This window comes from Trachemys scripta, chromosome 1 (assembly GCF_013100865.1).
Source record: "Trachemys scripta elegans isolate TJP31775 chromosome 1, CAS_Tse_1.0, whole genome shotgun sequence".
NCBI lineage: Eukaryota > Metazoa > Chordata > Testudines > Emydidae > Trachemys > Trachemys scripta.
This window is the reverse complement of record NC_048298.1, coordinates 306,214,297-306,241,417: the sequence shown is the minus strand read 5'-3', so window position 1 is coordinate 306,241,417 and position 27,121 is coordinate 306,214,297. Positions and strand designations below refer to the sequence as shown.

Here is a 27,121-nt window from a genome sequence, read left to right as displayed (position 1 = left end):
TAACTCACTGTCACACTCTGGACAATTATTATGTAGCCTTTCCATGTTTTGGTTTTCTTACTTGTAAAAGAAGGATAATACCTCCGCCTATAAAAAGCACTTTGAAATCCTCAGAGGAAAATTCTGAACAAGTGTAAAGTACCCTCTTGATATAAGTACTGTGATTAGCCTTTTTTGCAACTGCATCACATTGTAGACTCGTATTCAATTTGTGATCTACTATAACACCCAGATCCTTTTCTGCAGTACTGTCGGTATTACCCAGCCAGTTATGCCCCATTTTGTAGTTGTGCAATTGATTTTTCTTTTCTAGTACTTTACACTTATCTTTATTGAATTTCATCTTGTTGATTTCAGACCAATTCTCCAATTTGTCAAGGTCATTTTGAATTCTAACCCTGGCCTCCAAAGTGCTACAACCCCTCCCAGATTGATGTCATCCACACATTTTATAAGCATGCTCTCCACTCCTTTATCCAAGTCATTTAATAAAAATACTGAATGGTACTGGATCCAGGACCCTGCCTGTAAACAGGGTGAAATTTTATGAAGAAAGTACAGTAGAAACCTGTTTATTGAGCTTCCATTATCCAGCTCTCTGTATACTCGAACTGGACAGCAGGGCTCGGGCTGACACTCCCAGGGTGGACAGTCCGAGCCCCGCCCATTCTCCGGATTATCTTATTTTTTGATTATCCGATCTGGCCATGGTCCCAATTAGATCAGATAAACAGGATTCCACCATATTCCCTCTTTTATTTTTGAGAAATCTAAAGCACACGGATTATTTTATATATAACTGGTGTTACAGGTTTTAATGTGTCTTAATCAAATCTAATCATTCCTACTTTTTCTAGGTGCTGCACTGATCAGTGAAAAGACTTTCTAGCAACAACTTGGAAAATGATAAAAGCATTTACCATCATTATTTTTTCCTTTTGACAATGATCTATGTCTGTATAGCTCATCAGTCATGTCTTGTAAAAACAGCATGACACTTTGATCAAACAGCTAACAATAGCTTCCCGTGTGAGGTAAAATGTTGTGAGAGGCCATCAGATAGAAATCACATTTTCCTTGAACAATAGGAACTCAGAAATGATGTGCTTGATTTACTTGCAAATAAAATCATGTGAAAAGTGATATCTCCACACAGGTTAAAAAGACACTGATCCTTTTATTCATCTTTCTATGTGTTAAACAAACTTCACTGTCATGTGGCAACGTAAATGGAGTGTATATGCAGTGATAAAGAGGCACATTCCACCTCTATGAAAAATAACTGCCACTGTTGAAAAATTACCTGCATTAAACCTTACACTTATCCCACAAAGCTTAAGAGCAAGATGTGGGAGTTTGATTTTGATTACAGGCCTCTATTTGTGTGGTAGGCAAAGGTCTTTAACCTACATTTTCTGAATGTACTATGTACATAGTTTTATCAATGTCATTCCTCATTGGGTCAATGCAGGATTTTATCTAAAACATGAGGCATTCCAGTTTATACTACATATGCAAACACAACCTTTTACTGGTGCTCTCTGTCCTTTGTTTCGTTAAGAGGGCCTACTGTATTTATAAAGAAGGTAGCTGCAGACATGCTAAACTTATTTTACTCATTTAGCTTCTATTGAGTCAAGAGCTTCAAAAGAGAGAAGTTTGTTTATTTATTTGAAGACTGGTATGTGTCTCAGTCAGTGGAGTAGAAACACTTTATAGTGTTAGGAGAAATGCCACTCTCCCCTTTTTTGTTCTCGCTTTTCCTAAACCTCAACTGATTGCAACATCTTTTACTAAGTTCAGGGCTGACTGACTCCATTGCAGCTGGACATAAATCAGACTATCCATTTTATGCTGCTACTTTTTTAGCAGTTTATGAACTGCCTATTAGCTTTGAAGAAAATGGAACATTAGTGAAAATAATCTTGTCCCCTTTTAGGTGTGAAAGCACATAAGTTGTTGTGATGTAAAAACTTGGTGCTCAACAGTATACATGCAAATGTGGTTTCAGCAATTAGCATCAAATCAGGACATTATATTCCACAGTAATAGAGGTTTTAACTGGTTATTTCTTTAAAACTCAGAAGAGCTGGGGATTGCGGGTACACACAAGAAGCTATGTTGATGTTTTAAGCTCTGATTATTTCTTCCAGTCACACATGCTGCTGGGCTGTCAAGTTGAGAGGGGACAAGGCAAGAGAGATTCTGCATTAAGATCTACACCTCTACCTTGATATAACACTGTCCTCAGGAGCCAAAAAATCTTACTGCGTTATAGGTGAAACCGCGTTATATCGAACTTGCTTTGATCCACCGGAGTGTGCAGCCCCCCCCACCCCCGAGCACTGCTTTACCGCGTTATATCTGAATTCGTGTTATATCGGGTCGCATTATATTGGGGTAGAGGTGTACTTGAGCATCTTTCTGACACCACAACGTGACTATGATGTTTCAGCCCAATTTGGGTATCTGTAGTGGTCACAGGTGAAGTTACAAGACTGAGAGATGAGTCCATTACATTTTGTTGGCATTACCAGATCAAATTATGGAGGCTCTTCACTTGACAGCCCAAGTGAGGAGTCTCCCCATTCCCCATACAAAGAAAGGACTGTTTTGGCCTTGTAACATTTGCTATGACCAGTATGTCAGTCATCACAGATTAGGGGGTGCATACACATACGTACACACACAATTAGTAACAATGGCACATCATAGCAATAAGTAATGGAGTCTCTAGTTAAATAATTACAATCCTTATTTTGTGCTAGTGCTTTATAAACAGAATGATTGACTTATATTATTCTTACAGCTTTTTTCATTAATTTCTGGCTTTCAGCGTCAGAATGGTAAAGAGATTCTTTGTGACATAAGAGAATAAAATATTTTGCACATTGAAAGATATGAAGCCACACATTTCAGAGAGTAATGTTTCACAATATTCCATTGCAGTTTCAAATGGATATGGTGTTCTTCACTTCCTGTCCTAAAATTGTATACTGTGCTGAATCACTGTTAGGCAGCTGCATGGTTCCACTGCAAGAACATTTCAATTGGTGACATGATTCCTCTATATGTAAAGTTCGTAAAGCTCCGTCTAATTCTTTGGGACAAAACATACTATTTAAATGTACTATTTAAATTATTCTGGAGAGTAGGGAGAGCAACTGTGGCAGTGGAAGGCAAAATTTCTCAGGGCTTGTCTACAAAGCGCCAGCAAAGTGCACTGGAGGGGGGTGATTTGGAAAGTACTTGATCATCTTATGCTCTAACTGCCTCATGTAGATCCTGCTGGTGTGCTCTAAAAGGTACCTAGTTTGTGTTAACATAGCCCTTGAAACAGAATGCAAACTAGGTACCTTTTAGATCGTGTCTACAAGGTCTACACAGGGGAATTAGAGTGCAGCTTGTTAGTGTACTTTACAAATCATGCTTTGCTGCACTGCGTAGAAAAACCCTCATTTTTCTTCAGATTGATGTGCATTGGCTGATATGAGTTTGACCAAACAGGAACAAACTCATCACTACTCAAACATGGAACTTATAAGAATGACTACTATCAATGAATGACAACTAGTATTTGTACACTACCTGCAAAACTCAGAATAGCGAAGCTTCTCCTTTCCTGCTCTTCCAAAGAAGTGCACCAGCAATGTTGTATTAACAGCGGAGTCTTCCAATTCTGGTTCCTACAAACAAAAAATAAAAACTTATATAATTAATTACTAACAATTCAACACAAAATTGGTAATGCATATTTGAACTGGAGTTTCCCAGAAATCACTTGTAATTTAGTTATTGTTCTTGCAGACAGTATTTAGAGAATTCCAAAGCAAAGCTGAATGGTTCTCTGTCAAGCTGAACTCTGACCTCTGTGTTCAATGTTCTGCTCCTGATATCAAGTATAGTAGCTAAACGCTGATCATCCAGCAAACACAATATTCCTTTTCATTGGTAAAAAGGTTATCAAGGAAATAATTTGGAGATAATTATGGTTTACCCAAGAAACAGAAATCATTCCCCTCTGATTTTATTCCCTATAATTACTGATAATACAGTAATTTGCAAAATTTTAAAATCTAAATACTGTATTGCTTTTCAGACTCAAAATCTTAACACCTTCCTGTTACAAGTTTCTTTCCTTTATTCACAACCATATGTTGCTTAGAACATGCAGCATCTACCTGAACTTGGCAAAGTAACCTGTCAATATTTACTCAAAATAAAATTATGGTCCACAGTATGTCTCGCTGACATACTGAGATTCAAATGCAAATTTCCCATTAAACGAACCATTTGGACAAGAAATAACAGCTGTCTTTGAAAAAAAGATTGTTTTCCAGTTTTATACATGTTTTGAATTAAACTCTGTAATTGTCATGAAATCAGATAGCATGCTAATATCCACTTTAATGTTATAGCACAACATACTTTTCTATATTCTTTGTTATTAGTTACTGATAAAATTGCTGGTTAGCTATTCAGCAAGCTTCACTTTTAGGTTAATACTGTCTTTCAAATCAATTTAACATTCAGATAAAAACAATTTTCAGCTAATTCATCTGGATTGGTTTGGGAACCTTCAGCTCCAGCAAAACGCAAAGTCTGATTTGTAACAAACTCATAAATTAGTCTGAAACACACACATCAAAAAAGTAGAATACGAACATTTACTTTTATGCATTCAAACATCATGTATGTTTTTATATTGTTATAAGGCTGTTTGTTAATCTCAATTTTCTCAAACTAACAGCTTATTCTTTTACTGTATAATTTTTTCTTCTTCTGGAAAAAAATAGCTCTACAGAAAACAAAGAATACACTTCAGCTCAACTACCGCATCTTTATAAAGGCTAAAACCACACAATGTGCTGGATTTCTATGTTTTATTCTTCTTTCACCACTAGCATAGTGGCTTTTCTTTGAACACAACAAAACACTAAGCAACATGAAGAGAGATTTTTTTGGAAGTCCACAGGGATTTCAACAGAACTATTCTTATGGCATCTAAATAGCCTCTGTGTCTTTTATCCTGCTGAAGAGGTAAGATGAAAGACAAGAGTCTATTCATGAGATTTAATACTAATGGTTATTTAGCTTTCAGCATCATCAATAACAAGTCCCATTAGTCCACTGTGTGTTTCATGCTTACTGCATATGTGACATAAAGTATTTTACAGTTAAAGAGGTAACATTCCTTGTTTCTATTCTATGCCACATTTCATAAAATGCCAGTAATAGGAGATAAGTATGAGCTAACTTAAAAACAATCTTTTCAGGACTCATGCAATGGCACTGCATTTTATCATTTGACTGCAGGTAGACAATTTAAATATTCCCAAGGTCTGTGCTTCAGAAGTTTAAATGCTTAGGCTTTATATATGATGACTGATGTATAAAACATTTATATATGCTTATTTGAAAGTCAAAAGCAAAACTTTTTGTTGTCATGTCAGCATCCATGGCTTTTCAAGAAGAAACAAAGGAGGATCTGCCCATAGTGTCTGTTTCTAATTAGTTTTGTACTTTCAATTTACATATTAAAGATGGATTTAAAAAGTACATAATAGATTTCCTGAAATCATTTATTTTAAAAATTTAACTTACAACTAAGTAACAACATAATGCTTTCAAAAGTCCACTTTTATCTATATGCCTGTGAAGTCAAAATCTCTTCTGTTGTTCTGAAAACTACGGCTGAAAAGCAAGTGTTTATAATAACCTTTTAAAGACTAAATCTACAACAGAAAAGGCACGTTGTTTCTCTACTCAGATTTCTCCTTATAAGCTAGAAGACGACATATAAACAATACCTATCTCATCTTATCTAAGATGACAAAGCCTATCCCTGGATTTATAATAAATATGCACCTACTTGTTTGCTACCCTCTTTATCAGTTGAAATTCCAAGGTGGAATTGGCACATGTCCAAGCACTACACTAGTGAGAGTTAAGTGTGTTTAAAAAACTACAAAATAGTACTTTTCTTGAAAGCAGAATGTGTGATAGGAAACCTGAGAGACAACAGCTTAAAGGTTTCAAAAAACTTCTTTTGCCAAGGTTAATGCTATTAAATTAAGGTACATTGTTAGTACATAATTATTTTTTGTCCACAGAATCATTAGCTGCCTTTCCTGCTGATCTCCACGTATTGTATAAATTAATACCCCCACGACAATTCTTTGTTAAAAGGTATGAGAGATGTATTAATATTTCCAACCCCTCACTCTTCTGAGGTTAGGTGGAAACACAATTTAAGATTTTGAAACTTTCTCCCTCAGCTTTGGGAATGAATGGTGACCTAATCTAGTATCCAAACATATCACTGAATAATAGGGTGACCAGATGTCCCGATTTTATAGGGACAGTCCTGATTTTTGGATCTTTTTCTTATATTGGTTCCTATTACCCTCCACCTCCGTCCCGATTTTTCACACTTGCTGTCTGGTTGCCCTACTGAATAATAATCTTTAGAAACAGACTTCCAAGAATTAAGTTTAGCTACAGTGCTGATCTGTACCAAGTAAGGAGGTCCTGAGGTCCCTTCCAACCCTGATATTCTATGATTCGCGTCTTTCCAATCTATTGAAATTGAGGTAATATTATTGGAAATATACTGTACAGAAACACAGTATGTACTACGAACATAAGAGCCTATATTTCTACTGCAATTTTATTATATGGAAATAAAAGGATACTTTTTTTTTAAGTAAGTTAAGCTCCTAAATCACATAGGTGCTTTTGAAAATTTTACTTCAAATCCTGAAACTAGTCCTTTTCAATCAAAAACCATATATGGCTCAGATGAAACAAAATTTTTCCTTATTAAATCACGGAATTTGTTTAAAAATTAAATTAATGGAGGACCTGATGCTGCAAACATTCGAGAATGTGTGTAACTTTACTCACGTGTGAGCAGTCCCAATGAACTCAATGTTTGCAGGACTGGGGCCTTAAGTATCAGTCTATTGGCAAGTATTAATTAGCTAGAGTAGAAACACGGTATTAGGCAGTGGAAGCTATTCAAAGAGGTGTTACAAACTGTGGTGGGGAGACAGTCTCTATTTTCAGAACAAAAATAAGTGCAGAAATGAGAAAAAAAAGATTTTCATAAATTCATTTATAAGAGTCAAAACTATTTTATTCTTTATCGTTGTATCTGAGCACCTTCCAATACTGCATTAAGCTACATGACTAACATCTGTCACATATTGTTTGTTCTCTCATTCTCTCCCTAAAGGAAGAAGTATGTGCAGCGCTTTATTTTGTTTGGGTAGTTTTTTAAAATATACATGTTGCTATTTATATTAGAGAAGGCAGGGTCAAAGAAACGTGCCTTGCACATGGAACAGAAGGTGGTGAGGTTCGTGATGGTCCCTAGTTCCTGTAGGAGTTCATTCCACAGTCTTGGAACAGCCCCCAAGAAAGTTCTGTCTCCCATGCAGACAAGCTTTACCCTTATTGTAGAGGGTTCCATAGTGTCAGAGGGTCACAGTTGTTGACCACAGTCTTCATCCTGGAGCTTTAGATGATCTTTTAGGTATGGTGGACTCATGGAGCACCTTGAAGATAAGGACTGAGGACATTGAATTTGATTTGATATTCTATGGAAGGCAATGTACAAAGCAGATGACAAGTGTGATGTGCTCACAATAGCCACTGTTGCTGAGAGGAAGTGCTGGAATGTTCTGTATTAGTTGGTGTTTCCTAAGTGCTGAAGCTTTCATGCCCAGGCATACTGCAGCGCTGTAGTCCAGTTCAGAGGTGAAAAAAGCAAATCATCATCTCTCTCCAGAACAAAGGATGGAAAAGGAGTTTTATGAGTGAAGAAGTTATGAATAGAAAGAGTGCTTGACACATGATCAAAATGGACATCAGTGGAAAATGCATATGGCCAGGTCTGAGAGTAAGCTGTTTATAGTTGCATCAAATTTCAGTTTAAGAGTTTAAAATCTCCTGTTTTTAAGAGATCAATAGCGGTGTCCCTAAGAACAAGTTAAATGTTTCACAAAAGACACAAGTGAGATACTTCATGTAGAAACAAGCTCATTATAGAATTCAGAACCATATGCCTAATTTGTCGTTTGGAAACAACTGTCAAAGTAGATAATATACTGTATTATCTTGCCTAATATGAAACTTTACTTTATAAACAAATGCAAAACATCTTACACTATTAATCACTCCTTGCTAATGGTAATTAAAGTTCATTTTGTACCATTATACTTATTTTAGCCTTTTTGAAAAATTACACATTAATAATTAAAAGTATTTAAATAGTTTAAGAAACTGGTTTGACTATGTACCAGTCTTAGAAACAATGTGATTGTTCTTTATGGTGGTTTTTTTGGGTCAAAGTCCCCTTTATTATTAAATTCTACCTGTATTATTGGTGAAAATCAATACCTCCTCAATATGTCCCAGAGGTTTTTCCATTTTGATACTGTTTAGGACAACATACACTTCTGTAAGTTAGCTAGGAAATACACTAGCTAGGGAACAATTATAAGCAATACCACCCCCCATGCTTCAGTGCTGGAGATGATCACCAGCTGCAGTCACAAAACAAAACGAAACAAACAATATCCCCTCACCCAGGTTTTACCATTGTAAAATAAAGGGAAACAAGGGGTTTTTTACATCATCTTCATGAGCATCTGGCATTGCCCAGGGTGTTGGAGACAAGATACTGGATGAGAGGGACCACAGATCTCTAGGCTATGACATTTCTTATGTTGCAATAAAATTTTGCCTAATGGCCTCCAAAGAAAGTGGTGCTCACTGAACTGATGAAAAGCCTTCTGAAATGGATAGGGCAAAAAAGCATTTCTCAATCTAAATACATGGCGAAACCCTACATATGTCAAACTAAAGGTATTTTTAAATTTAAAATTTTAATTTTCTCAAAACAAACTTTTTAATTTGAATTGGCATTTGGAGCCACCTACTGGCAGCAACCATCTCAATAGAATGTGTGACTTCATTTAAGATATAAGATGGCTGTGAACTCCTTGAGGCAGCAAGGAGTTTGTTCTCTTTGTACAGTGCCTAATATAACGGGGTCCTAGTCCAAGACTAGGACTCCTAAGGGCTATAGTAATACTAATAAATAACAATAATACCATCTGGGAGCTCTGCAGAACAGACAGTCAGTCACCAACAGGCTTTAATACTTATGTCACAATTACAACTGTTTCTTTGTGAGTCCCTCATGGGGAGGGGAAGGAATGCCAGGTGGGACAGGCAGTTAGTGCTGGTGGCAGCAAGGCTAGATGGGCCGAAGAGACAGCATGTGTGGATGTTGCCCACCTGCCAAATCTATGCAATTGCCCATTTATGTACTGGCTACACCATTTCCAAGATGTATCAAATCCTGGTAGTCAGGGTGCTCCACACAGCATCTCCCCTGGCACTAGCCTTGTATAGGCATAACTTTAGGGTCTATCTACTCCCCATCCTCAGAGTGATTAAGGCTCTTAAAAGTTCTAACTGAGCATTTCAGACAAGACAAAATCCTAGGATTGTTGGTCTTTGTAAGAAAGTAATCTCATATGTAAATCATAATAGCGTTGAGAAACTATGTACTTATTTTTCTCCGCTGAAACTACTGTAGTAATCCTTTGGCTCTAAGGGGACACAATCAACTTTAAAAAATCATACTTCTGACAGCTCATCTTTTATCTACTACATTTAAAAATAACCCACCAACGATTACCACAACATTAAGATATTAGAGAAAATTTTTTGTACTTTGTTTACTTTGACAGGACTTTGTGTAGAGTCAGTTTTGGTTTTTATTCTGTTAGTTATTGAGTTTCTAGGGTTAGTGTGGCTTTTTTTACATAGCAACAGGAAAGAAAAATAGATTTTTTTTTTAAAGAACAAGAAAATAGGACTATAAAACCACAAAAATTGGCAGAGGGATTTGTATGACCCAATGCTATTTTTAACTTGTATTTTTAAAACTGACTAGAATTCCAGATGAAAGTGACCCTTTAAGAAATTACATTATATTGTGTAGGTAATATTACTTCACAGATTTTTCTAATGAGAGTCCTTTGAGGAAACAATCTGGAGTACGGTTTAAAGCACAGTTAAGATATTTAGGGCTGGTCTACACTACTGCTTAAGTTGATGCAACTTATGTCACTCACGGGTTTGAAAAAGACACACCCCTGAACGACGTGAGTTACATTGACTTAAGCACTATCCACACCAGCGCTATGTCGGCGGGAGACACTATCCCGTCAACATAACTTCCACCTCTCGTGGAGGTGGAGTAATTATGCTGACAGGAGAGTGCTCTCCTATCGTATAGCCTGTCTTCACAAGATGTGCAGCAGCGTCACAGTTGCATCAATGCAGCTGCGCCGACGTAGCACTTGAGTGTAGACTTGCCCTTAGTCTCAACTCTTAAATTAGTTCCTAGAGAGCTGAGGTGTTCACAGCTAAATGTGACCAATTGCATCATAAAGGTCCTTTGAATTCTTATGCTGTAACTGCGATGGGGCAAAGAAAATAATTTTTGCTTCCACCTAGTGTTGGCTAAACCTCAAACCACTATTTTTATGAATAGTGGACAGCCTGGTTAATTTGAGTTGTCTTCATTTGGTGGCTGATAAAATTTTCCAAAGCAAAAGGGAATTGTATATTACTTTCGAGAAAGTAAAGCAGATTTAGACTGAATTATCTGCTTCTATGGAGGCAGAGCAATATCTTGATGGGGCAAACACCAGGTCTTCATACTTAATGTTAGGAATACTTTGTACCACAATCATGTCTTCCTGTTTGTTGAAGGCCAGTGAGGAAGAACTGGTTCTGTAGTTTGTAGAGACTATCAGTGTCTTGCAGATTGCTGGTTTTCATAAGAAAGCTCCTCTTCACCATCTTGCTGGACGATGACAATCTAGCCAGGTATCACCTTAGTATCTGATCTTCCAATTTTAGCTAAGTTGTAAAGAAGGTTGTGATGAGACAACTTTCAAATACATAGATGCCTCAGATCTCCATGACCCCTGTCAATCTGGGTACTAATCTGGGTGCAGGACAGAGAAAGCACTAGTGGTGGTGTGCATTCATCTCCTCCTGGCAATGTGTTCTTACTGACATTGTTAGTTTTATCAGCTACCTTCAAACATAAGGTGTTATGCTGACTACTCCCAACTCTGTTTCTCAATCTCATACAATCTAGCCATTGGTATAGAATGCCTTATCTGTGTGTTTAGTAGAGATTACAGAGTGGATGACAGCTAGCTGGCTGAAGCTCAGTCTGAGAAAAAATTAGGTAATGTTGGTAGACTGAGGGAGGCAGCCAAAAGATATGAGGAGGACTATATCTGCTCCTTTAATTGAGGATTGTGGTAGCCATTTGTTAACAAAGTTATCAATCTGTGGGAGCCCCAAGTACTGTTGGAAGATTATGTCTAGGATTCTTTTTTATATCTTCAACTGGTCCAGAGACTGCAACCATTTTCATTGGATGTGGACCTGGCTAAAGTAATCCATGCCTTTCTCAACACAAGATTAGGGGCCACATTATAAAGCAATAGAAACTGAAGCTGATGCAGAATGTGGAAGCTACTCTATAGTCTGCGCTGATTGCCTATTGGTTCTTGGGTGCGTTGATTTTAGCCTATAAAGCCCTATATGGCTTGGGACTTACCTATCTGAGATACAGCCTCTTTCCTCATGTAACAATATATTATTCTTTCTATCAACACAGTTTTTCACAAATTATAAAAACATTGCTTTTAAATACAAGCTTATGGACTCTAAATAACAGAGTGGCTACATAGTACTGAAGTACATTACTTTAATATGTTTTATTAGGAAACTCAGAAGTAAAACTGAAAAACATTTATAATACTTCTCTTACCAAAATTAAATAGCGGAGGGGACAGATCATGCACTTTCATTTAATTAGAAGTACCAGAGTTGACATGGATGAATTAATTTATAAACGCTGCAAGAAACACTAACATAGTTTAGTGTAAGTTCTATAGAAACCTGCTTAAGGAAAATGATTAACTTACTGTCTATAAGCATACCTGTGACACTGTTTCATGTCCAGAAGCTTTTCTCCCGTCATCTTGCTTCCCAATGATTTTCTGAAGCTAAACATAACAGAAACAGAGAATCTGTAAACCTTTTGATTGGCTTAAGATTTTTGTATTTGTATTTCAGGAATATTTTTTATTAACCTCACCTTTTAATTAATCTCATATTTTCCTATTGCTCTGTTTTCTGACCATCAAATTATTTTGTTAAAAAACCCTTTATATATTTAAAAGATATTTTGCCCAAATGTTTACCCTTCCTCCCTCTTTTCTACAGAGGTCCAATCCATCACAGTTCTCTTGCTTAATAAGTTCAAACAAAACACTGGATAATGAGCTGTCTTTTTACTTGTCATTCTAGTCTTACTGACAGAGGTTCTCTTATATTGGGAGCATCTTTTTTTACCATGCACCCCTGAAAAATCTCAAGATTCAGGGATGTTACATCCAGGATCATAAGAATAAGGAGATAAGAATATGAAAGTGGAAAATATGGTTATGTTTCCCCACCTCAACTACTTTACCAATGCATATTTAAATGCTTTGGGATAGTTCTCAAATAGCGTAAACCCTCCCTCTAGACAACAAAAAACTTGTCTGTTTAAATAAGGTACCATATGGTTAACAAGACCAGCTAATTTCAAATTCAAAGCAATTTAACTCGTTAGTCAGAGAAACTACTTTTTGTTTTTTAAATCAAAATGTGGCCTGGATTTTAAAAAAAATAAAATGTTCTTGAATGAGTCAATGAATAGAATTTTCAAAAAGCACCTAAGTTTCATTTTCAAAAGTCGCATAGAGCCTAAGTCAGTCTCATTTTCAAAAGTCACTTAGGTAAAATTTTCAAACAGCACACAAAATATTTAAAATAATTATATCAGGAAAAATACAGCTATTAATCTGCACTTTACTATAAATATGTATGTATCATTCAGAAACACCCTCAGCAGCAAGCTTTCTTAATGGATATATTTTATAACTGTTCACAAACAGCTTGAGAAGTCAACATACTCACAAAATCAAGTGAGTTAACATAGTACATAGCAAAGTTCACCTACCTTTCATAGACATTTGTACCAGTCCTCAAATGGATAGCAAAAATAAAAGAACAAGGAACTTGTCATTACATTTGGGATACAGGCATAGACATAAACAGATCACTGTGGATTTCAAGTCACTTAGGGAAGATATTTTTAAAACCAATATTTATATTGCCATCTTCTAGTCTGTTCTCTCTCTCAAACATTTCTGAGCCATCTCTCATGCTGTCCCTTATTAATGGGAAAAGCTTCCTAACAAAATCCATAAAGCCACTACTTTGTTTTCAAATCCCTCCTTAGTTCCTTTTTGCCATCATGCCTAAAAAGCAATACTGGCTGACATGGCTCTGCAGATGGTGAGCCAAGAACACTGTTTATTGCTCACACTGTTGTTACCCTTCTTCTCCAACCCCTTTCATTCTGTTTGTCTAATCTACCTGTTGTGTCTTGTCATAATCTAGATTCTGAGTTCTCTGAGGCAGGGACTGGCTTTTTTATAACATGCTTTAGCACAATGAGGCCTTTTACAATCTTTAGCACAATGAGGCCTTTATCCTTGGCTGATGTCCTATTTCTGGTTCTTGCAGTACCTTTGATGCCTATAGTAAAAGCATTGCCTTTGTAGGAGCATGAAGTTCTTCTGGTAATGAACCAAATTTTCATAGCAAATAGCAAATTCTGCTTTGGACAAATTCATGATTGCTCACAAGTGGGAAAAATTAAGCCAATTTGTTTGAAAACTCCCCTTTACTTTCTTATCTGAAGAATTTCTACCTTTTGTTTACATGAAAACACAAGAGATGAAGCAGCAAAACTTTTATTCTTCCACAAACCAAAGAAATGTGATTTTTCATTGGTTTCAATGTTTGTGAGAATTTTTTTTTAAATATACAATCCGCTGAGCACACTCACTCACATGTCTAGGCTTAAAGTGTAATTTTGAAAGAAAGCTATCTATAAGACTTGTTTGTTGTTTTCTAAAACTGTACATAAATACCCGTGAAGTTCATTATCCACTTTCTAGAAAAAAAATTACAGTAATTGGTCTTTTCAGAAGTTTGAAGAGGTTTTTCCAGGACAAGGGGGGTGGGATGAGGAGGAGGAGGAGGAGGTAATTTCCAGTGGACTAGAGAGAACTGTGCCCTTAAGTAAGAGATTCTCATCACATTGTAACATTTATCTTTGTTATATCAGTTCATCACAGTAATACACTAATGGCCATCATCCTTTAAATAAAACAAGTCAAAGAGAATGAGGCATATTATGCATAACTGATGCTTCTCTACCAAAGAAATATATTAAGAAGCAATCTTCTCAGAAGATGACTAGCTTTAGTAGAATAGACTTCTTCATTTTTGAAAACAAAAACAAATGAAACAATTTTTCATCTTTAGAATTATACACTGAAGTTAGTGCTTGTGGAACTGTTAGTGCTGGAGACTGTACAAGTATTGTATGCCACACCTCCAGGAGTGAGAGAGTAGTTCATTGTCCATGTTCAGTTAATTTTTGGCTTCCAGTTTTTTTGTGATGTGCACTCGTTTGGTGCTCCAGTCAGGGCAGCCCAGAACCATAAGCCACTGTTTTACTCCTCTGCCTTAGCAAGATTAGACTGTGTGTCCACTCTTTGCCACACTAATCTGTCTGCTTCACCAGGAAATTCCTCGGGACTCTGCCAGCTTTAATTTTGCCATGCAGGTAATAATCAGTGAATCCCAGTTCCAAGTTCCCCAGAGGTGTCCCTCTGTAATGTCCAGTCCCTCTCATTGGATCCTCTCAGAAATCATTAAGTTCATTGCCTCCAAAGAGACAGTACACACGTCAGCCTGTTACGTTAATTGAGGACTCACTCTATACTTCAATATAACAGCACTGAGATGGTCATAGTAAAACTAAGAATAAGTTTATTAATAAAGAACAGAAATTTAAGTGATACTAAGCAAGAGAAAAAGATACAGGTATGGTTAAAAACAAAACACAACACAACGTGCTTTCTAGTGACTAAAACTAGCAAGTTACAATCTTTGCCTAAGCAGTTTTCTTACCTACATCAAGTTACTACCATATCCAGCCCTCCAGGACAGAGGATCCAATATTCATGGAATCAGAGGGTGCTGTCCACTTTGTTCCCTAAGCTATGGATAACAGAGGTCCTCTGTCCTCCCTTTTATAGTCCAGAAGACCTTTGAAATGTATTCTTTGAAAACTAAACACAAAGTTCCTCTCCCCTGCTGTTGTGTAGATGCCAAAATGTCTTCCTCATGCGCTAGCCAATTTTCTTTTTCAATTGGCTTAATCACTTCATTTACCCTAGATGAAAATGTACTACTGTCTCTGGCCTCACCTTGCTCAATTTACATTGGAGACACAGGCAATCAAGTTATTTGCCCTGTCTGCTCAGATTGCTGGGCCTGAACATATTTGAGGAACATATTTCCAGCACACATACAAAATTCTTTACACGCTAACCAAACACGCATCAATATATACACAATCAATCAGCGGGACAATAGTTTTTATATGATAACTTACAAGACACCGTTTGGCTAAATGTTCTGAAAAAAGACGGTTACTCACCGTTGTAACTGTTGTTCTTCGAGATGTGTTGCTCATATCCATTCCATTAGGTGTGCGCGCGCCGCGTGCACGATCGTCGGAAGATTTTCTACCCTAGCAACACCGGCGGGTTGGCTGTGGAGCCCCCTAGAGTGGCGCCTTCATGGCGCTGAATATATACCCCAGCCGACCCGGCGCCCCCTCAGTTCCTTCTTGCCGGCTACTCCGACAGTGGGGACGGGGGGCGGGTTTGGAATGGATATGAGCAACACATCTCGAAGAACAACAGTTACAACGGTGAGTAACCGTCTTTTCTTCTTCGAGTGCTTGCTCATATCCATTCCATTAGGTGACTCCCAAGCCCAACTTAGGTGGTGGGGTCGGAGTGAGACATTGCCGTGTGCAAAACCGCTGATCCGAATGCAGCATCGTCCCTGGACTGTTGCACTAGTGCATAGTGAGCTGTAAACGTGTGGACTGATGACCAAACTGCCGCTCTACAAATATCCTGTATCGGAACATGTGCCAGGAAAGCAGTCGAGGAGGCTTGGGCCCTCGTGGAGTGAGCGGTGAGGTGCGGTGCTGAGACACCTGCCAGGTCATAGCAAGTCCGGATGCAAGACGTAATCCAGGAGGATAGGCGTTGTGAGGAGACCGGTGAGCCTTTCATTCGGTCGGCCACTGCAACGAAGAGTTGCGTCGTCTTTCTAAAGTGCTTTGTGCGGTCAATATAGAAGGCCAGGGCCCTTCGTACGTCCAGGGAATGCAAACGTTGATCCTGGCGAGTGGCATGTGGTTTGGGATAAAAGACCGGGAGAAATATGTCCTGGTTGATATGAAATGTAGAAACCACCTTAGGGAGAAAGGCAGGATGTGGACGAAGCTGCACTTTATCCTTATGAAAAACTGTGTAAGGGGGCTCAGATGTAAGCGCCCTGAGTTCAGAAACGCGCCTTGCTGAGGTGATGGCTACGAGGAAGGCTGTCTTCCAGGATAGGTACAGAAGTGAACAGGTGGCCAGTGGCTCGAATGGAGGACCTGTGAGTTTGGAGAGAACCAGATTGAGATCCCACGTCGGGACGGGATGACGCTGTTGTGGGTACGTCCGGTCTAAGCCCTTGAGGAATCTAACAACCATCGGGTTAGAGAATACCGAGGACGCGAGTTCCCCTGGGTGAAAGGCCGATATAGCGGCCAGGTGAACTCTAATTGAAGATATCGCCAACCCCTATTGTTTTAGGGAGAGGAGATATTCCAAAATGAGAGGAATGGGTGCCTGCAACGGGGACGTGGTTCGTTGTTCACACCAACAGGAGAACCGCTTCCACTTGGCCAGGTACGTGGTCCGTGTTGAGGGCTTCCTACTGCTCAGCAGAATCTGTTGGACAGAGTGCGAGCATTGCTGCTCTGCCTGGGTGAACCATGGAGCAGCCACGCCGTGAGGTGGAGTGATTGCAGGTCGGGGTGACGCAACCGGCCGTGGTCCTGAGAGATGAGATCCGGACATAATGGAAGCGGGATCGGTGTCTGAATCGAGAGTTCCAACAGTGTGGAGTACCAATGTTGTCTCGGCCACGCTGGAGCGATCAGAATTACCTGTGCCTGGTCTCTGCGCAATTTGAGCAGTACCTTGTGGACCAGAGGAAATGGAGGGAATGCATAAAACAGGTGGTCTTTCCAGGGAAGGAGAAACGCATCCGAGAGGGAGCCCGGAGCTCGACCTTGTAGGGAGCAGAACACATGGCACTTCCTGTTGTCTCGAGATGCAAACAGGTCTATCTGGGGAAACCCCCACCTCTGGAAGATGGAATGTATGATGTCCGGACGGATAGACCGCTCGTGCGTCTGGAAGGACCTGCTGAGTCGGTCCGCTAGAGTGTTCTGGACTCCAGGGAGGAACGATGCCGTGAGATGGATTGAGTGGGCGATGCAGAAGTCCCACAGGCGAATGGCCTCTTGGCATAGCATTGACGAACGTGCTCCTCCTTGCTTGTTGATGTAAAACATGGCCGTGGTGTTGTCGATGAGAACTAACACACAGCGGCCACGTAGGAGATTGAGGAATGCCTGGCACGCCAGGCGCACCGCCATCAGTTCCCGAACATTGATGTGCAGGGCTAACTGGGGTGCAGTCCACAGGCCCTGGGTATGGTGTTCGTTGAGATGGGCGCCCCAACCCAGAGATGACGCGTCTGTGACCAGGTGCAGAGAGGGTTGTGGGGCGTGAAATGGCATCCCCTCGCAGACCACATTGTGATCTAGCCACCATGTGAGGGAGGCCAGGACCGAGTTCGGGACCGTGACCACCATGTTCAGGCTGTCCCGATGTGGACGGTATATTGATGACACCCAGGTTTGAAGTGGGCGAAGCCGAAGTCTGGCATGCCTGGTTACGTACGTGCAGGAAGCCATGTGGCCCAGCAGGGTGAGGCACGACCTCACCGTGGTAATTGGGAAGGCCTTGAGCCCTTGAATGAGGTTCGTGATGGTGCCAAAGCGATTGTCTGGCAGGATGGCTTGTGCACGTCTGGAGTCTAGAACTGCGCCGATGAATTCTATTCTCTGGGTAGGTTCTAGAGTGGATTTGTCCTTGTTGAGTAGGATGCCCAACTCGTTGAATGTGTGCACTATTCTGTGGACGTGAGCTTGAACTTGCTCCTTGGTGCGGCCGCGCACCAGCCAGTCGTCTAGGTACGGGAACACCTGTATCCCTTGCCGACGAAGGTACGCTGCCACGACAGCCATACATTTCGTGAACACTCTTGGGGCCGACGATAGGCCGAAGGGAAGGACTGTAAATTGGTAGTGCACCGTGTTTACCACGAATCGCAGGAAGCGTCTGTGAGGTGGGTAAATTGAGATGTGAAAGTATGCGTCTTTCATGTCGAGGGCGGCGAACCAGTCTCCAGGATCGAGGGAAGGGATAATGGCCCCTAAAGAGACCATGCGGAACTTCAACTTTACTACGAATTTGTTGAGTCCGCGCAAGTCCAAGATGGGCCGCAGACCTCCTTTGGACTTGGGGATCAGGAAGTAACGGGAATAAAATCCCCTGCCCCTTAACTCTATCGGAACCTCCTCTATGGCCCCCATGGCCAGGAGTGTAGAAACCTCCTGTATAAGAAGTTGCTCGTGAGAAGGGTCCCTGAAGAGGGACGGGGAAGGGGAGTGGGAGGGGGGGATAGAAGAAAACCGGATAGTGTATCCCCTTTCCACCGTGCAGAGGACCCAACGGTCCGAAGTTATAAGGGACCAAGCACGGTGGAAGTGGGAGAGACGATCCCGAAAGGAGGGGGCTGGATCCTGGGGGATGACTGGGGCGCCGTCCTCGACCGCACCTTCAAAAGTTTTGCCTGGGGCCTGAAGGTGGTCTAGGTGGCCCCTGGTTCTGGCCAGGTTGAGGGCCGGTCCACCTTCTCCTACCACCTCGCCCTCGCCTCCGGGCCGAGTCTTGTCTCTGACGAGGCGGGGGAGGGTAGAAGCGCTGAGGCTGCGGCCTAAATGGTCTGCGCTGAGGGCCCACAACATGCATCCCCAGGGAGCGCATGATTGTTCTCGAGTCCTTGAGGCTCTGCAGGCGAGAGTCCGTCTTGTCCGAGAACAATCCATGTCCCTCAAAGGGCAGATCCTGTAGGGTTTGCTGCAGCTCCGGAGGCAAACCCGAAACTTGAAGCCAGGAGATCCTCCGCATAGCGATACCCGAAGCCAGGGTCCTCGCAGCCGAGTCCGCTATGTCCAAGGAGGTCCGAGCCACCTTCTTACCCTCCTCTACCATGGCTCCAAACTCTTCCCTGGACTCTTGGGGAATCAACTCCTTAAACTTCCCCATAGAGTTCCAGGAGTTAAAATTGTAGCGGCTCAGTAGCGCCTGTTGGTTCGCCGCTCTAAGTTGCAGCCCTCCGGCTGAGTAAACCTTACGGCCAAACAAATCGAGCCGCTTAGCCTCTTTTGATTTAGGCGCTGCAGCCTGCTGGCCGTGGCGCTCTCGTGCGTTCACTGATGCCACCACCAGTGAACACGGTTGGGGGTGGGTATACAAGTACCCGTAGTCCTTAGACGGGACAAAGTATTTCCTTTCCACCCCTCTCGCTGTGGGTGGGATAGAGGCAGGAGTTTGCCATATCGTATCCGCATTCGTTTGAATCGTGCGGATCAGGGGTAACGCCACCCTCGATGGGGCATCCGCTCCGAGGATGTTCACGATAGGGTCCTGCACTTCCACTATCTCCTCCGCCTGCAGGTCCATATTACGGGCCATCCTACGCAGGAGATCCTGGTGAGCCCGAAGATCTATCGGAGGGGGACCTGTACATGAGGTGCCCGCCACTGCCTCATCCGGAGAGGAGGAGGAGGATGCCTCCGGTGGTACTGGATCCAAGGGGGGGTCCTGATCCCCCTGCTCTTGGGCCGGAGCATCACCTGTACTTGGGTCTATGGTGTCAGGTGGCGTGGACACGGAAGCCTCCATGCCCCCTGGCGGAGGCCGAGAGATGGTGGATTCTGGGGCCCTTCTAACCGAGTGACCCGAGCGAGAGGTCGATGGTATTGGAGCCCCTTGCTCCTGGTGGTACGCCCACGGGGTCCAAAACGACCAGTGAGATGGGCCATGAGAGTGGTCCTCTGCCATCTCCTGCCAATGGCCCAAGTTCCGTTCCTCGGCTTGCCCTTGAGGGGGGTATGCCGATCTCGACAGGTCCTCCGAGGAGCGAGACACTGATCTTGATGGCCATGGCGGTGCCGAAAGAGACGAAACGATCCCCGTGGGCTGCGGTGCCGCACGGTACCGGTCCGGAGATGATCTATCTCTGCGCGGTGCCGGCGAACGGTGCCGGGACCGCGATCGGTGCCGATGACCCCGTCGGTGCCGGGAGCCGGATCTGGACCTCGACGAGGACCTGGAGTATGTCCGGTGCCGGGAGCGGCCTCTCGACGTCGAGCGTCGACCGTAGCGGTGCCGAGAACTACGTCTCGACGTTGATCGGTGCCGACGATCATAGCGGTGCCGAGACGTAGAACGGTGCCGCGACGAAGATCTTGGCCGCGAGTACGACCGGTGCCGAGGTGATATTCGGTGCCGGGACTGCGAGCGGCGTGGGGACCTGCTTCTGGACCTGGACCGGTGCCGAGGTTCCAGCCCTTGTGATGGAGGGCGCATCAAGGCAGGTTTCCCCCTTGACTGGACCGGGCGAGTCAACGGTGCCGTCGGTGCCAGTGGTTGAGGCGGTGCCGGCTCCGTGAGAGCTATCAAGTCTCTCGCCGCCACGAAGGTCTCCGGAGTCGACGGGAGTTGTATTACCGCCGGTCTCGGTGGAGACGCTATCTGCACCGGACTCAACGGCCTCGGTGCCGGAGTCGACAGTGCTGGAGGCACCTGTTTCCGGTGCTCCGCCGGCGCACTCGGCTCTACCCCCGGCACTGGGGGAGCCGGCGTCTTCGGCACAGAGGTCCCCGTCTTATGGGCTTTTTTATGCCCCGGGGATAATGACCGGCGTCGAGGTACCTGCTGCGGTGCCGACGAGGTTTTTCTGACACCACCCGCGCTGTCGGCATTGCCGGTGCTGCTGGGGCACTGCGCACCGAGGCGCTAGGCGCCGGGGCCTGGCTCGTAGAGGGAGTGTCCGGGCTAAGTGCCGCCTCCATCAGGAGTTGCCGGAGCCGAAAGTCCCGCTCTTTCTTGGTCCTTGGTCTGAAGGCCTTACAGATCTTGCACTTATCTGTTTGATGGGACTCTCCCAGGCACTTCAGACAGGAGTCGTGCGGGTCGCTCGTGGGCATAGGCTTAGCGCAGGAGGCGCACTGCTTGAAGCCGGGAGCTCTGGGCATGAGCCCGGGCCCGCGGCCGGGGGAGAAAGGGGGAGATGACCCCCTTAGTCCTCTGGACTATAATAACAAATCTAACAACTTTAAAACTATTTAACTATTTTAACTATAAACACTATAACTATAACTATAACTACAACTGCGAATAACTAAGTAAGCTAGGGAGAGTGGAGGACAGCTGTGCCGCGCTCCACAGTTCCAACGACCGTCAGGGGCGGTAAGAAGGAACTGAGGGGGCGCCGGGTCGGCTGGGGTATATATTCAGCGCCATGAAGGCGCCACTCTAGGGGGCTCCACAGCCGACCCGCCGGTGTTGCTAGGGTAGAAAATCTTCCGACGATCGTGCACGCGGCGCGCGCACACCTAATGGAATGGATATGAGCAAGCACTCGAAGAAGAACAGTGTGTTGGGTGCTTCCTTTGCCAGTTTGCATAAAGGGATTCAGGGTGACAACTTGTCAGCTAGGAACTATATTGAGACCAACAATTCACTTCGCTCACTATCTTAATAAAGTCTAAATCATACAGAGATTGTAGGTGTGACCACATCTGTGCAGTGGAGAAAAAGGGAAATACTAACCAGTCATTACACTAATTCGTTATCTTTTGAGTAGTCGACTAAATCCAGTGAGTTTTTATTACTGGCAGACCAGGGAGCAATGCCTCTAGTTTACCTCATCTAACATTTTTCATTATAAGACCCTATCTTCAGTTTTTTAGAACTTTGCCGAAGTGTAAACATTCAGACTAAAATCTTCTGTTTGCTGTCTGCTTTAGGATGATTTTTTTGTGTGAAACTTTCATCTGAAACAGTTCATCCATTGGAAGAATGTGTGTGTGGTTTTTTTTTTTGACGATGCTAAAAACTTCTTACAATCATTTCACTGAGAAGCTCTAGTGCTTCCATGCTCTAGAGCAAGGACTTGACATTTGACAGGGGGAAGCCTTGGGATTAGAGAAGTGTATTTTGCTGTCCTCACAAAAATGCACTGAAATTTGGCTGAGTGATAAGCCTTTGAAAAATCACAGTTTGCACATCAGTAGGGGTTTGTTAGAGGCGGACAGCTAAATTCTATGAACATTTTACTTGCACTAAGCATGCTCCAGCCTAGAGCTGCAGGGATGACCAGGACTTTCTCTGCAATTGCTCCTTCTGGCAGTCAGAAGCTGCTGTGATGTTGGCCATGGAAGCTGAGAGCTAGGAGTCTGTCTCTCTTATGCGCTGAATAATCCCCTGTGGCCCATGGGGTGAAATGAAGGGAAAGAGAAAGCAGCCTAACTCAAATGCAGAGGTGAGAGAAGCAGAGAGGGGAGAGGAGCAGGTTGGGAGAAGGAGGACAGATTAAGTTGTGCCAGGGTGGGGGACAGGAACAGATCGGGGGGTGGACAGAAGAGGGCACCGCTGGGTGGACAGTGTAAGAAGGGTCTGTCGCCACAAGAAAACACTCTCCTCCAAAACACGGAAGTGAACCCATGATTCCTCTTCTATAAGGAAACAATTACAAAATTACAGGAAAAGTATGCATCTCATCACATTTAGTGGCTGATCTACACAGAGGATGACAGCCTATTACAGCTATCAGTTACTTTGTTAGTTCAAGTGTAGAGATCTGTGCTGCAGATCTAAAGATTCCAACAGTGTGAATGACACATGTAGAAGTCAATATGGTTCCCTGTGATGGATTTTTTTCCAGTTTTATTTATTTTTTTAATATAGGAAATTACATGCCCTGTACTAAGCCAAAAGAACATGAAGATTGAAAAGGCAAGCACTCAAAAGTTCAGTAATGCTAGAATTAATCAACTTTAATTCACTATGCATTATGATACAATCTTTAATTACATGATCACATACTTTTTTTTTTTTCCCCTCCAGAGGATCTTTCATTCAGAGCACAGGGTGGATGGGGCTCATGGAATGAATCAGGGCTGGGTAATGAATGAGACTATTGTCTGTGGGACCCTGTCTCATTTGTTGCAGAAGTTGGAAGGTGTGTATCTATTAGTAGTACCAAGACAGGTCGGTATAGCCCTGCCCAAAGCTAAAGGCCCGACCCCCCAGCTAAGAGGGCAGAACAACTGAGCCCAGGCTACTAGTGATTTCTGGGGACAATGGAACAGAAAACAGGATCAGGAGTTGAGGTCAAAGGTTAATAATGAGGAATACAAAGGGGTCACTGAGTAGAGAACCCCAGACCCCACTGCTCCTCAAAGCTGTCTAAGGAGTCAGTGGACATTGCCCAGAGTAATTCTGCCTGGAAGTGTGATCAGATAAGGGAACAAAAATAGGAGCAGATCACCGCCCTCCATCTAGCTTCCTCCTCCTGGAGCAGGGCCGGCTTTAGGACGATTCCCCCAAATCGGGCCCCGCGCCCTAAAGAAGAGCGCCTAACTTAGGTGCCTTTTAAATTTTTTTACTCCCCTGGTGGCGGTCCGGGTCTTCGGTGGCATTTCAGCAGCGGGTCCTTCAGTGCTGCGGAAGACCTGGAGCGAGTGAAGGACCCGCCGCCGAAGACCTGGACTGCCGCCAGGTATTCGAATCGGGCCCCACACTTCCTAAAACTGGCCCTGTCTTGGAGTGATGGATGGCAGTCTTGGCCAGTGCCAGGAGGAAGTTGGCAAGAATGTCTTTCGACTTTGTGGGGCCCCGGATGGGATGTGAGAGGATTGGGAGGTGTAGGGAAAAGTGCAGCCAGAACCACGGTAGGAAGGTAAGTCAGGGCTGCAAACTGATGCCCCTTTTGCGACAACAGGGAGACCCCGGTGCTCATCTGCGTAGGGTGCAGGTGCCAGGGAAGTTCATGAACCGGGCTAGGTACACACTCAGGCTCGTAGCTCCATGAAGAAGCCACCAGATGATATCCCCAGCAGGCCATGGGACCAGAGTGGAGTGCGGGCTGGCCCACTGGCGGTCCTTGCCCTCCTTAGGTGACAACAGGTGTCAGCGAGGGACACCAGGGCAAAGAAGAAAATCATGTGAAGCACGAGTGTGTACTGATGTTTTCACATTGCAGTACGGAGGCAGGCCAGCTGGACATTGTGTAGCCAGCTTAGGTGGTATGGAAGATGTGTAGTGAATGAGACAGGGGATTTCACGAAGAGGAAGGATGGTCGCTTGACTAAGGCAGTTGAGAATTGGATTTTACCCCTGCATCTGTCACAGAGTTTCAATGTGATGCTGGGTAAGTCACAAATCTCAATTTTCAGTGGTGACCACTGTGCTCTGGATTTTCTGTGTGCCCAAATTGAGATACCTGGGGCCAGATTTGCAGAAATGCTGAGAACTCATAACTGCAACTGATGCCAAAAGGAGCTGTGTCTTGAACTATGAAATGCATAAAAATGCTAAATACTCTGAAAAATCAGGCCTTGGGCATCTGAACTTGGGCACCCCAAATCAGTGGACAGTTTTGGCCTTGCTCTCTATATCTCACTCCCCCTCAGTAAAATGGGGACAAAATCTCCCTATCCAACAGGAGTGCTTTGAAGATCAATTCACCAGTGTTTGGGAAGCACTCAAGTACTGTAGTCATGACCACCACTGAAATGCCCATGAGGAAGATAATAATTCTATATTAGGAACAGGGCTTGGATGGCATGAGGTTCACTTACTCTCAGAAAAAAGTAGTTGTGTCCTTAGCATACATATAAAGCACCTAAGAAATCTGTGGACAAATTCTTTTACTTGTTGGGTGGATACAGGTATAAAATGGGCAGTGGCAGTGCAGGTTTGCCTAGCTATGCGTCTATAGCATGAATCTGGAAGGAACATATAGAAATGATGATTTGATTCTTTCATTGCCCTTTTTGCTATGAATAAAGGTGTCACCCATTTCAACCCTCAGGTGATGGGTGTAGCATAAGATATTGAACAGAACCTCTGCCTTTCTGTCAGAGGGGAGAAAAGCATCTGAAATTCCTGTGGCCCAAAAGCTCTAGTGTTGCTGGTTCTGGCAACATGGGATTGACTGAATGAGGCGAGAATGTGCATTGGCATTTATGCTTTGCCTGGCCTTAAGGAAGACAGGCCTTTGAGCTGTTACTGTAACATGGCTGGTGCCAGAGCCCCAGTTTCCTGAATGATTTGCATGGCACAACATGTGCCTGGTTACACTCCTGATATTGTTATACATATTATAATTATTTATACAGCACCCAAAGCTTGAAAGGCACTTTACAGACAATTAAGGAGACAAGGTCTCTGCCATGAGGAATTTACAATCTGAATAGACAACTAGAAGATGACAATGGATGAGAAATGGTGTATGACAAAGCAAGCAATTGAACAAACACTGATGTTTGTTACATCTAACAAATTAGTTGAAACAATTGTAAAGAACAAAATTGTCAGATACATAGAAGAACATAAATTGCTGGGCAAAAGTTAACATGGTTTCTGTAAAGGGAAATCATGTCTTACTAATCTATTAGAGTTCTTTGAAGGGGTCAACAAACATGTGGACAAGGGGGATGCAGTGGACATAGTGTACTTAGATTTCCAGAAAGCCTTTGACAAAGTCCCTCACCAAAGGTTCTTACGTAAATTAAGTTGTCATGGAATAAGAGGGAAGATCCTTTCATGGCCTGAGAACTGGTTAAAAGACAGGGAACAAAGGATAGGAATAAATGGTAAATTTTCGGAATGGAGAGGGGTAACTAGTCGTGTTCCCCAAGGGTCAGTCCTAGGACCAATCCTATTCAACTTATTCATAAATGATTTGGAGAAAGGGGTAAACAGTGAGGTGGCAAAGTTTGCAGATGATATTAAACTGCTCAAGATAGTTAAGACCAAAGCCGACTGTGAAGAACTTCAAAAAGATCTCACAAAACTAAGTGATTGGGCAACAAAATGGCAAATGAAATTTAATGTGGATAAATGCAAAGTAATGCACGTTGGAAAAAATAACCCCAACTATACATACAATATGATGGGGGCTAATTTAGCTACAACTAATCAGGAAAAAGATCTTGGAGTCATCGTGAATAGTTCTCTGAAGATGTCCATGCAGTGTGCAGCGGCGGTCAAAAAAGCAAACAGGATGTTAGGAATCATTAAAAAGGAGATAGAAAATAAGATGGAGAATATCTTATTACCCTTATATAAATCCATGGTACGTCCACAGCTTGAATACTGCGTACAGATGTGGTCTCCTCATCTCAAAAAAGATATACTGGCATTAGAAAAGGTTCAGAGAAGGGCAACTACAATGATTAGGGGTTTGGAATGGGTCCCATATGAGGAGAGATTAAAGAGGCTAGGACTTTTCAGCTTGGAAAAGAGGAGACTAAGGGGGGATATGAGGAGGTTGTGAAGGCTAGGACTATAACAGGGTTTAGAAGAGAACTGGATAAATTCATGGAGGTTAAGTCCATTAATGGCTATTAGCCAGGATGGGTAAGGAATGGTGTCCCTAGCCTCTGTTTGTCAGAGGGTGGTGATGGACAGCAGAAGAGAGATCACTTGATCATTGCCTGTTAGGTTCACTCCCTCTGGGGCATCTGGCATGGACCACTGTCGGTAGACAGGATACTGGGCTGGATGGACCTTCGGTCTGACCCAGTATGGCCATTCTTATCTTCCTCTTTCCACCCCTTTCTTTTTTGCTCTCACTAAATTTTGTTCTAGTTAGTTATTGCCTTTCTAATATTACC

The 27,121-nt window shown here is 42.9% G+C and overlaps 1 protein-coding gene across 2 annotated transcripts in view; it reads right to left on the bottom strand.

Annotated features, from left to right (window-relative positions):
- Positions 1–27,121, bottom strand: part of MICU2 (mitochondrial calcium uptake 2) — a 247,104-nt gene that overhangs the window by 11,500 nt on the left and 208,483 nt on the right. For both annotated transcript variants that reach the window (XM_034758762.1, XM_034758763.1), the window contains 2 exons: positions 12,045–12,110; positions 3,589–3,686 (listed from right to left, as the gene is read on the bottom strand). In XM_034758762.1, the coding sequence (XP_034614653.1) occupies positions 3,589–3,686; positions 12,045–12,110 (164 nt within the window). The remainder of the gene's footprint in view (positions 1–3,588; positions 3,687–12,044; positions 12,111–27,121) is intronic.